General features: G+C 43.1%; 1 protein-coding gene across 2 annotated transcripts in view; it reads right to left on the reverse strand.

The window, feature by feature from the left end:
- PDE8A (phosphodiesterase 8A) overlaps positions 1-12,026 on the reverse strand; it is a 119,259-nt gene that overhangs the window by 18,259 nt on the left and 88,974 nt on the right. For both annotated transcript variants that reach the window (XM_087972614.1, XM_087972615.1), the window contains 8 exons: positions 11,437-11,574; positions 9,337-9,425; positions 8,094-8,145; positions 7,059-7,101; positions 4,859-4,936; positions 4,206-4,276; positions 3,174-3,338; positions 821-869 (listed from right to left, as the gene is read on the reverse strand). In XM_087972614.1, the coding sequence (XP_087828740.1) occupies positions 821-869; positions 3,174-3,338; positions 4,206-4,276; positions 4,859-4,936; positions 7,059-7,101; positions 8,094-8,145; positions 9,337-9,425; positions 11,437-11,574 (685 nt within the window). The remainder of the gene's footprint in view (positions 1-820; positions 870-3,173; positions 3,339-4,205; positions 4,277-4,858; positions 4,937-7,058; positions 7,102-8,093; positions 8,146-9,336; positions 9,426-11,436; positions 11,575-12,026) is intronic.

A 12,026-nucleotide genomic window follows, 5' to 3' on the forward strand; every position in this document is an offset into this window, starting at 1 on the left:
TTTATTATCCTGTACTCTCTGCCAGATGGTAATAGTTTAAAAAAAAGGCTTCCCAGGATGAGGTGGATCTTTGAGAATGTTTTGAACTTTCTTAAGGCAACAGGAGCTATAAAGCTCTTCCAAAGAGAGGAGAGGGCAACCAATGATCCTCTGGGCAATGACCTTCACCCTCTGGAGTGCTTTCCTATCTGCCATTGTGCAATTGGCAAACCATACAGAGGTGCAGTAAGTTAAGATACTCTCTATGGTGCAGCGGTAGAAGATCACCAGCAGTTTTTCATTCAGTTGTTGTTTTCTAAGAAATCTTGGGTTACCTGTATGATTCTCCTCTTCCAACCAGAAAGACCACTTCATTAAGCTGAAAAGTTTTTTCAGAGGGCAAAAAGGGAGAAAAATATGATCTGGCTTTCTTTATCACTTCGAGCAGCTAAGGTGACATGATGTGTCCTTATAAAATACTGGAGAACACTTTCTAGGCCAAATGGTTTTGGTTTAGCTTCAAGAACTAATCTCCATATTCTATTTTTCCTCCTTCTTATGTTTTGTCTATTAGGACTGCAAGCCGGCCTGTTGTCTTCAAAATATTTACCAAACTTTAAGCCTCTTAGCAAACAAGATAGCCTTTCAAAACTATATGCCTCTTTTAAAATGGCGTATTTAGCTTACTGCCTGACTAACAAGGGTCTGATGACACAGCAGTAATCACACAACCCTTGCTTATTGGTTTGTCCCTCTTCAAAATAATTTTTGGCTGTGCTATCCCCGTAATGAAATTGCTGAAGACCCCACAATATCTAGTAGGGTAAAGAATGGTACTTACGCTTTGCTGATAACAGGTATTCATTCCCTGATAATCTTCGTAGTCCATCCTATTGAATAAAGTTGAAAAGAACGTGGAATGAAATAAAGACCCTTCTTAAGCCTTTGGGATAGGTAATGGACTAAAGGGAATATAAATCAGGAAATGTTGTGTGAACTGTCTATCCAACTTTATCTAGTCCAGAAACAAGAACCAGATTCTCAATTGGTTGGAGTTAAGCAAATTCTATTATCCTTGATCCTAAAAGAAATATGCTAATTATCACTTTTTTTCTTCCTTTTAACGACCCTGGAATCCCTTGCATCAGAGCGGAGTTGGGGCAACTGGATGGAGCTGAGAGTTTACTAGCCAGATGCCCTTCACAGTGTTCACAGCAGACATTGTGCCCAGAGAGAGAAATATCTACCTAGAATTGAACTCATAGCCTTCTGATTGTGAGGGGAGAGCTCCACCACTAGGCCAACACGTTGCTCCTATGCTAATTATCATTTAATTGGCTTTAAAAATGGCTTGTGGAAGGTACAGTAAAGTAGGTGGCCTATAAGATCTAGGGCAACGTTCACAATTTGGTACCCACCAGATTCAACTTCCACTTTACTTATCCAGAAGGAACTTGGATGAGGAGTTCTGGAGCTTTCTTGGTAGCAGAACTCCATTTATTGAGTTCCTTGGCTAAACTAACCTGCACGACCAATTTTATCCCTTTCAAAGGAAGGCAGGCAAACCCAGGAGTGGTTTTGAGCAGAGATTTCCCTTCTAATGCAATTGTTCCAGATTGAAACCCCATAGGTTTTCTTTTGTTTTGACAGTTTTCTGGACAGCTGCCTTCGTGTTTATTTATTTACTAGCTCTATACCCGTGCTTCACTTCGAAACTATGTGATCAGGCTTAGTTTTTGAGGAGGAAAATAAGGGAAAAAAATTCTGCCTCTGCCTACCAGCATCCATCGGTATTCATCTGGCTAGCGTCTTGTCAGTGTGTGAGAGTTGAGGGCTGTTTGGAAACTGAAACAGTATTTGCTATGTGAGCAAGAAGGAGACAGCAAAGAGCCTGGGCGTGGCTTAGCTCAACTGTTCTGTACTAAAGCTCCTTGGTGCTGTGAAACTAAAACTGAAACTGAAACTCCTCTCCTCTGTTTGTGTTTTGCATTTGGCACAGATTTCTTTTCAGATGGGGAGGGGGAGTAGATCTCCTTAGCATCAGAGCGTGTTAATAATAATATATGGAATACTAATGCTCTGGTGGTCATTTCAAAAAATCCTTTCTTAGTGAGCACCTAGAAGCCAAGAGGAACATATGTGCCAAATTTCAAGTTTGTAGGCTTTACAGTTCTGGAGATTTTGTGATGATGCGTGAGGGGTATTTCGCTTTTATATATATAGGTTAAATTTCTATGTCGGCTATCTCTCCTACAAGGTGATAAAAACCTCCTCTGTCTTGGTCAAGAAGCCATCCATGAATTTAAAAGCAAACCAGATTACATGCCTCTTCAGACAAAGAACATTGTCAAAGCCTTCTTTAAAAAAGCAACTTTTTCTACTGAAGAGGCTAGCAACTCATCATTTTAAAATAGACAGGGTGTTATGGCCTGTCGGCCACCGGCCCCTCCAATGGCCAAATCAGAGGAGGAGGAGGAGGTGTGGGAGTCAGGGTCAGCATCCGAGGAGGAAGAGGGGATGGAGCTGGAACAGAGAGACAGATGCAGAGTCTGGGCCACCCGTCAGCCCTCATATGGAGAGTCAACAGACCCCAGGTCTGGAGGTGGCTGATGAGGAGGAGGAGGAGGAGGAACAGTTGGGTCCAGTGCCTGACGTGCAGATGCACAAAAGGCAGAGGAGAGGAGAGCAGTGGCAATCCATGGGCTGGTCCTTGGGACGGGAGAGCCACCGCTGCTAGCGAAGCCCCACCCTAGCTCTGGGGATAAAAGGCAGAGGGCGGAGATGAATAGGGGTGGCAGACAACTATTCATCTTCTGGACGGACAGACTTGTTAGCCTGTGGTGAGAGACAAACTTTTTGCCGGGTCTGCCGGCGCTCCTGATAAAGGAATCGTTGAGTTAGGTTCAGAGGGTTTGTTGTGTTTGGGGAGCTGGGTGAGCAAGAAGTTTCTAAACAGGGTTTAGTGCAGCAAATTATCCAGCAGAAGGGTAAGCTGATTTTTTTCATCTAAAACCAGTTGGGCTGATCAATGGAAGCTGCAAGAAACTCTTTGTCAATATATTTCCAGACCTGCAGCTTGCACAGAAGCAATGGCTCAGGATTTACTATCGTTGCAAGATGGCTCCGGTGAGCAGACCTGGAATGCCATCAGGCGTTCCAACAAACAAATTCAAATACTTTGAGATTTTAATTACCGTCATCAAGCCACCGACAAGGTCATTTGTGTGTGGATCTTCATCTTTGGTGCCAAGCTGTGGAGAATACAACTCAGTAGTCCTCAGAATCTCCAGGACTCTATCCAACGCTTCAGCCACTGGCATGGGACTGCTTTCTTGAGCAGCGTTGATAATATTTATTACCTACAAAAAAGAAAAAAAGAAAAAAAAGAAGAAAGAAAGAAAGAAAGAAAGAAAGAAAGAAAGAAAGGAAGGAAGGAAGGAAGGAAGGAAGGAAGGAAGGAAGGAAGGAAGGAGGAGGGAGGGAGGGAGGGAGGGAGGGAGGGAGGAGGAGGAGGAGGAGGAGGAGGAGGAGGAGGAGGAGGAGGAGGAGGAGGAGGAGGAGGAGGAAGAAGACCGAAAGAAATAAGAAAGGAAGAAAGAGAGAGAGAAAGAAAGGAAGGGAGGAGGAGGAGGAGGAGGAGGAGGAGGAGGAGGAGGAGGAGGAGGAGGAGGAGGAGGAGGAGAAGGAGAAGAAGAAGAAGAAGAAGAAGAAGAAGAAGAAGAAGAAGAAGAAGAAAGAGAGAGAGAGAGAGAGAGAAAGAAAGAAAGAAAGAAAGAAAGAAAGAAAGAAAGAAAGAAAGAAAGAAAGAAAGAAAGAAAGAAAGAAAGAAAGAAAGAAAGAAAGAAAGAAAGCTCTATTTACCTAATGGGAATACATTTTTCCTTTCCCTTAACTTGAAGAGTCAATAAACAATGCAAAGCAACAGCAATAGCACTTAGACTTATATACCACTTCATAATGCTTTACAGCCCTCTCTAAGCAGTTTACAGAGACAGCATCTTGCCCCCAACAATCTGACTCCTCATTTTACCAACTTCAGAAGAACAGAAGGCTGAGTCAACCTTGAGCAGGTCAGGATCAAACTGGTGGCAGGTGGCAGAATTAGTCTGCAATACTGCATTCTAACTGCACCACCATCATTCACCAGGCAAAGACATGAGAGGTTTATAACAGGAGAAAGCAAAGTTTCCAACAGATTGAAGTGACCTCAAATGGGAGTGCCTTACCTTGGTTATAGGTGCCTCAATTGTCATTGAATGTATGCGGGCCATGGATGAATGTCTCCTCTGAGAACTTCCTATGCAAGGGGGGGAAAAAAATAAAGAGGCGCATGAATTGATGGCATCAGTTTTTTCCAAACTAATGTTGTTCTTACTGAAGAGTAGAGTTTTCTGTTCACTAAAATATTTTACATTGCAACATAAAGCCAACAAACATGGTCTCAGGTGTGCAGAATCAGGACATGATAGGTTCCAGTTAAGCTGGTTTGTTGCTCATGCCTGGACACAAGAATGGTCAGCACTAAACTGCAACTAGATAAGGGTCAATGGAATCCAAGAGGGTTTGGATTTAGACCACTTGTGGGAACGTAATGATTCTAGGCTAATTCCTCTTTTGACTCCATCCCCAGGCTCTGCACATCCAAATTTCACCAGCCGCGTCTAAATGCATTATAAAAACAGCAGCTGGGGAACAGAATGGCCTCGCTAGATACCCGAAGTTTACAACTTTGTCACTGCAATTCACCCCCACCCCCAAATGAAGGCAGGAGCATGTCCTGGGTTTTGAAGGGAGTCGGCGACCCAAGGGTACCAATTATTGAGAAGGCCATTTAAAAAGGCAATTTTACAACAACAACAACAAAAAGCTAATCCTATACCATCACTGCCTCGAGAGGTAGTGGATCGGACATCAAGAGAGCCTTTTCTCTTGTCTTTGTGCCTGCAGGTCTGGATATCTGTAAAAACGAAGAGAGTAGATCATGGCTACTGTGAGAAAGAACATATCTGTTCTGAAGAGGTAGGAACTCGTTTTTGATCCCTCCTGTTGGCCCCAAATTGTTAACTTCCAACTCGGTGATTGGAATCGGTTGCTTAGCCCAGACACTTGGTTCTACCTCAATGGGTAAGATCAATTCTGCCTTGAATTAAGAACAGGAAATTAGTCTGTGAGAAGTACTCCTCCTTGTGTATGGCCGCAATTGGGACCGGATCTTCTTGTTGTTAAGCAAAGGGGTTGTTAAGTAAGTTGCACCCGATATTACAACCTTTGTTTGACATTGTTGTTAAACAAACAACTGCAGTCGTTAAATAAATCACGTGGTCTGTTGTAGCTTGTCGGCCGCTGGCCAAAAGGCAGGAGGCAGCGATGAATAGATGTGGCAGACAGTCAGATGGACTTGTTAGCCTTCAGTGAGAGAAACTTTTTGCCAGAGCTTCTGGCGCTCCTAATAAAGGAATCTTTTAGTTCACCTCAGAGGGTTTGTCATTATTCGGGGAGCTGGGTCCGAACATGGTCATTACGAGAATCAAACTTGCCCCATTGACTTCGCTTGTTGGGAATCAAGTGAGGAGGTCAGAAATGGTGATCGTGCGATTCCAAGAGAATGCAGCCATCGGGTACATGCTGGTTACCAAACAACTGAATTTTGATCACGTGGCTAGGAGGAGGATGCAATAGTTGTAAGTATGAGGACTGGCCAAAAGTAACTTCCAACAGTCCCTGAACAAACGGTTGCAAATCAAGGGCTACCAATACAGGAAGTTCTCGACTTACAACAGTTCGTTTAGTGACTGTTCAAAGTTACAGTGACACTGGAAAACAGCGACTTATGACTCTTTTTCACATTTACGACCATTCTGGTATCCTCAAGGTCATGGGATCAAAAGACACTCAGCAACTGACTCATATTTATGATGGTTACAGTGTCCCAGGGTCTTATTATGACAATGGGGAAGCCAGATTCATTTAACAGCTGGGTTACAAACTTCACAACTGCAGTGACGCATTTAACAACAAAGGAAGGTTGTAAAATGGGCAAAAATCACTGAATAAATGTCTCACTTAGCAACCTAAATGTTGGGCTCAATTGTGGTCATAAGTTGAGGACCACCTGTATTTCGCTGTTCCTTGTTATCCTGGAACAAAATCTGTACCTTTTTCTTTCCCAAATACAAATCCATCCAGAGGCTGTTTTTCCCCAGGCAACCCTTCCTGTAATCCCAAAAATATTGCCCAACCTCATCCCATTCCTGAATGGACTTGCTTTTTTGGGGGGGGGGGATTCCCCCCCTTAAATTTCAAAGAGAACAAACCTTGACCGACCCAATTTTTATTCCCCAAAATTAGATTTTGCCTGATCTGTGAAGTCCCACCTTACGAATACTAAATACAGTACCTATAGCTTGTCATAGCAGCAGCCAAACAAACATGCCCTTCATAAGTTCTATTTCTAGCCAGGGTAAAACTCAACTTCTGCCCTTTGATATATTAAATCCTAGTTACCGAAGCTTTATCAGCTATTACTACATGGGGAGAAAGCTAAATTGGAGCCCTACGTAATGTACACATTAAACAGTCAAGCTTTATTTGATTCCCATCGCTTTTGAAACACAGCTGCCCGGACCAGATAGTTTCCTCCTTATCTCCCTCCTAGGATATCATTTTATTGTTGTGCAAATATTATTGCTTTTCTTTAACTGTATCACATCTGCTTCAGTCTCCTTGTTACAATTCCGAAAGTCAGTCCATCGGATGCTTCAATTCTCAAACCATGGCTGTGTTTGCACAAACCATGGCTGTGTTTGCAGGGGCCAAACAAATACCGTTATTTTACACATTAATGCAAAGGTGTGCTTAGTTCCCCCAACACGCTGAAATTCCTGCTACCACAGAATCCTGCATAATTCAATGTGATTTGTTTATTAAGGTTTTCACTGTTAATATCCTTAATTTGGCCCTTTTAAAATATGGCTAGAAAACACCCATTTTTTAAGAGACGGGGGGGGGGGGGAGCCACATTGAGAATAACAAAGCCATTATTGAAACACAACCAATTTTGTGCAGTCGCAACATTATACCTGTCTGGGACTCAGCCTGCACTCTTTCGCAGATTCTTTCCGCCTGTGAACGAATCAGAGTGAAAAGTACAATTAACCCAAGTTGTAGGAATCGACCCGGAATTACAATTTTTTAAAACTGTAAGCCACTAAGAGTAATTGAGGGGTTCAGCGGCCTTGAAACTGAGTTAATTAAATACATAAATTCATTATGTATTATTGATCACCGCACAGTCATCCAGATGTTCAGACTGGGTTTGGCATTTCTGTGTACCTATCGAGTCCTTATCAAGGACCTGGGATAGGCAGATCTGGATGTTTGATGGTGTTACAGTTATCATGCAGGATGGAAGCTGTTCCAAGTAAAGCTGCCTTCTGCAATTGACTGATGGCAAATTTGTCAATGCCAATGATGGTGTTCAAGTGGTGCTCCAGTTGTTTTGGAATTGCACCCAAGGCTGCTATTATTATTATTATTATTATTGTTGTTGTTGTTGTTGTTGTTTTTGTTGTTGTTGTTATTTAATCTTTAGTGAGATTCACAGCCTTTGGGGTTGGTTCATAGCTCAACAGCTCAAGTCCTAACCAAGGACCTAGGAACTGTTCAGGTAGCATCAGAAGATATAAGCTGTTCCAAGTAGGGTGGTTTTTTTGTAGAATCAGGGTATTCAAGTCTGATAAATTCAGGATTTCCAAATAGCGAGGCAGCCCTTTAGGTATTGCTCCAAGGGCTCCAATTACAATTGGGATAACACACAATTTCTTTTTCCAAAGTCGCTCAACTTCAATTTGTAAGTCCCGATACTTTGTGATTTTTTTCTTGCTGCGTGTCTTCAATTCGTGCATCACCAGGTATTGCAATGTCAATGAACCAACCCTTTTTCTTTTCAACTATTGTTATGTCAGGTGTGTTGGGGGCCAAATGCCTGTCTGTCTGAATTCTGAAGTTGCACAAGAATTATTATTATTATTATTATTATTATTATTATTATTATTATTATTATTATTATTATTATTATTATTATTATTATTATTATTATTATTGCTATTGCTTACCTTATTGTTGTCATTGCACGGTCTACTAAGTGACACATAGTGTCTAATTTTTCTGCAAAAATGAAACAAAAGAATGGAATGAGAACAATTTCGGTCTCCAACTTGTCAACTGGCTCCATTTGCTTACCGCTAAATCTTTTTTATAAAATAAAATGAAATCTAGACAAAGAAGTGTGTGTGTGTTTATTTTGCAAAGATTATTAAGCAAATTCCTGCTGTTAACTGAAACATGTGGTTGTTAAGCGAATCAGATTTCCCCTATTTGACTTGGCTTGTCGTTGGGAAGGTTTGCAAACGGCAGCGACCTCCGGATGCTGCCACTGTTGTATAAATTCAGCTCAAATTCTGATCACGTGACTGTGCTGCAACGGCTGTAAGTGTGAGGAATGGCTGTAAGTCACTTTTTCCCCCAGTTCCATTGTAACTTTGAATGCTCTCTGAATGAATTGTAGGTCAAGGACTAAGTGGAAGTTTAGAGTCAAATTTTGGATGTGACAGGAATCCGTTCTCCATAAACACCTGCCTACATTTCAGAATAGAGAATAGAGATGCCGCCAATGTTAAAGCAAGCATAGACGAGCCTGTTTGGGGCAGGGGTTAAGAAGGGCTGGGCTGCTGGGGGTTCGCAGGAGTTCAGGAGAGCCCCTCGCTAAGATTCTGTGCAGTTCGTAGAACCCCCAAATCCCACTCCTGGCTGGCCCTGCCCACCCCGCCCCACCCAGGAGCCCCCACGTGGCCCGTTTTGGATGCAGGTAAGTGAAGGTTCCCGCAGAGGCTTGGGGAAGGCAAAAAACAGGCCTCGCGGAAGTTCTGGAAGGCCGGAAATGGGCCTATTTCCGGCTTCCAGAGAGCCTCCGGAGCCCGGGGAGGCCGTTTTCACCCTCCCGAAGGCTCGAGGAAAGCCTCCGGAGCCCGGGGAGAGCAAAAACACCCCTCCCACCACAACGGTGCAGGAGGCCAACTAGGCCACACCCACCCAGCAACCAGGCAGAGAACCCTTTGCTAATATTTTTTGAAGCCCACCCCTGGGGTTAAGGCGTCAGGCTAGCAACCAGGAGACTGTGAGTTCTAGCCTTTCCTTGGACATAAAACGAACTGGGTGGCCTTGCCCCAGTTAGTCCCTGGAAAGAAGGAGCCAAGAGCAAACCGTGTCTGAAAAATCTTGCATGGCAAACTGCAGGGACCAATCCAGGCAGTCCCCAGGAGTCCAAAACTGACTTGAAGGCACCACAAGAAGACTTACCCTCCCTGTCCAAGGACAGGTATGATCTTCACATTTTGTTGTATGCTCTCGCCGTTTTTCTTTTTGGTATAGTAAGTCCCTTGCCATTCCTGTTAGATCAAGAAAGAGGAATGTTCCACTGCCCATTCTCAAAGCACATTTTTAACTCAATTTGCTTGCCCTGATTTTGGATGGTTGTGTTCTGACCCAACCGGGTTCCCAAAGAATAAACACAGACAAAGGCAGCAGCCCCCACCTTTCAAGGTTTAATAACGAATTCTGTTCCTTTACAGAGCAAAGGCTGCTTTCCACTAATTAGCTCCGACAAGAAAGAGCCTTGCCAAGTTGTTTGTCAAGGCTGCCAAAAACCCAGAAATAAGAACTAATTTACAAGATTCTCCAAACACAAACTAAGATGTCCACCAGTTGAGCTTAAGAGCTTCTTTGCTGTCTGCAAAGAACGCTTTTCCAAACCTGGCTTTTATCCTCTTGTGGGAGGGGCCATTACCTTGCAGCCTTACTCCCAAGTCGCCTGTGCTGCTGTAATTGTTCTTTCCTCCGAGTAATCCTTCGTGCACGTGCACTTGGCACAGGCTCCTCGGGAACCTCCTCATCACTGCTGCCACAATCTCTGAAGGCAGCAGTCCACTCTCTGATGGTTCTGGCCCCTCATTTGAGTCCTCACTCTCCTAAGCCATCTGCACCTGCTGCCAGCTAACCACAACAGGTTCCCTTGTGCGAAAGCTCTGCTTTGGGAGGGTTAGCAAACTAATTCTCTCCTAGCATTGGCACAACGTTATACTGTTTGCTAGAACCTCTTCCTGCACTTGTGTTTGACTGTGTAGCTTCACTCAAATCTCCCCCACCCCCTCAGTCTTAACCACTTGGCATCTAACTGGAACTTTCTGTTGTATACGTTACAGCTAATATCCCCCTCCCACAAAGGCCACCAACATTGAATTAGAATTGTGATGACATTTTGAACAAAGAGGTTGAAAATTTTGCAAGCTTTTAGCACATGCATGCTGGATGCTTTTCAGTGCTTCTTTAGTTCTGGGGTAAAAAATAGAACATATTTGCTTGATGCAAATAAAGCTCTGCCCAATAAAGGAGAATATTTGCAGCTCGGGGTTGAAATGAGGGGTCCTTGGTGCTCTCTGAGCTTGGTTGTTTTCTTGCAGAGGTTTCATTACCCAAACTAGGTAACATCATCAGGGCCTATCTATAGACTAGCAGTGATGATGTTACCTACTTGGGTAATGAAACCTCTGCAAGAAAACATCCAAGCTCAGAGATCATCAATGACTCCTCAGAGCTCTTCCCATTCCTGCTCACTGTAATTACCCCCATTTAAATCATGAGTCTCTAGCCAGATTTTCAAAGCTTCAAGAAGATTTATTAGGAGTAAACATGCCGGCGCTGCCTGGGTGTAGCCAACTCTGAGACACATCATTCATTGTCACCCTTGACCCTGGTTTTCCCCCACCCCCTAGGTGTATCGAAATTCATATTCTCCAATGGGACACATCCATAGCCAAGAGTCATCAATCATATTCTCCAGTTAGAATTTTGCATGGCAAAAACTTTGGTCACCTAGTTACCATCTTTGAAAACATTTATGGAATGCAGTTTCGGTTTTGCAAGCTGCTGCACTGCTTCCCCCTCCCTTTCTATTGGCAACTATAAAAGACCTGAGAAATCTTTTATGAGTTGACACTCACTTCCATAACATCACTTGCAATGATGAACTGCAAACTTCAAGTAGGGGATGGCCCCAAAAGACTCATAGCTATGCTTCCCAATAGAGTCCCAAATTACAGCATTTATCTATTGTATCTATGGCAGATCAAACCCCAAACAAGTAACTTAAAAACGAAAAGGAAATCTAAACAAATTCTCAGTGAAAAGCTTCTGTTTTATTTGCCTTAAAAAGATATATTTTATCACCTCCAGTCTTTCTTCTTCCAAATTCCAAACAGGCTAGAAATAGGATACTGGGAGTTCTAGACCCATCTTTGGCAAAGTGACCTTGGGCCAGTCACATTCTCCCAGCCCTTGGAAGGAGACAATGGCCAGCCACTTCTAAATAACCTTGCCACCCAAAACCAGGTCCATGCCTACCTTTTCGAACTTGATGCAAGAATTAATAGTGTCAAGGAAATCAGCTTTTTTTTCATTTGTAGGCACTTCTGTTAGTTCCTTTCCTATTAATTCGCCTTTCTGATAGCCCATTACTGCTTCAAATGCAGGATTTACATACTGTGGAAACAGTAAGAAAAAAGAAACAAGTGAGAATTTAAGACCAACCTGAGCTTTGATCTAATATTTAGCCTCAATGCACATTTTCTAAACTGTCTAGAACTGTTTTCACTAAAAGAGATCCTGAAGTGGAGCCCAGTGCAGAGGCTGTCCTTATTATGGGGAACTCTTTTAGTAAAAAGGCTGAAGGCTGATAGATACTGATGAAATTATAATTCTTAAATAAATAATTAAACAAGGCATTTAGTGGTATGCAATCCCCACTCTATTCTCACCCCTTCAATGGGACTGCACAGCACCCTTAAACATTTCTTTAAAAATCTATTGGCTCCATTCACACATGCTAAACTCTGGCAGCTCTTTTTCTCCTTCTCTCTCTCTCTCTCTCTCTCTCTCCCTCCCTCCCTCCCTCCCTCTCTCTGTTTCTCTTCTTCTTCTTCTCTCTCTCTCTC

Source organism: Notechis scutatus, chromosome 11 (genome assembly GCF_049901735.1).
Source record: "Notechis scutatus isolate UNSWTSFEM ecotype Mainland chromosome 11, rNotScu1.2, whole genome shotgun sequence".
NCBI classification, from domain to species: domain Eukaryota; kingdom Metazoa; phylum Chordata; class Lepidosauria; order Squamata; family Elapidae; genus Notechis; species Notechis scutatus.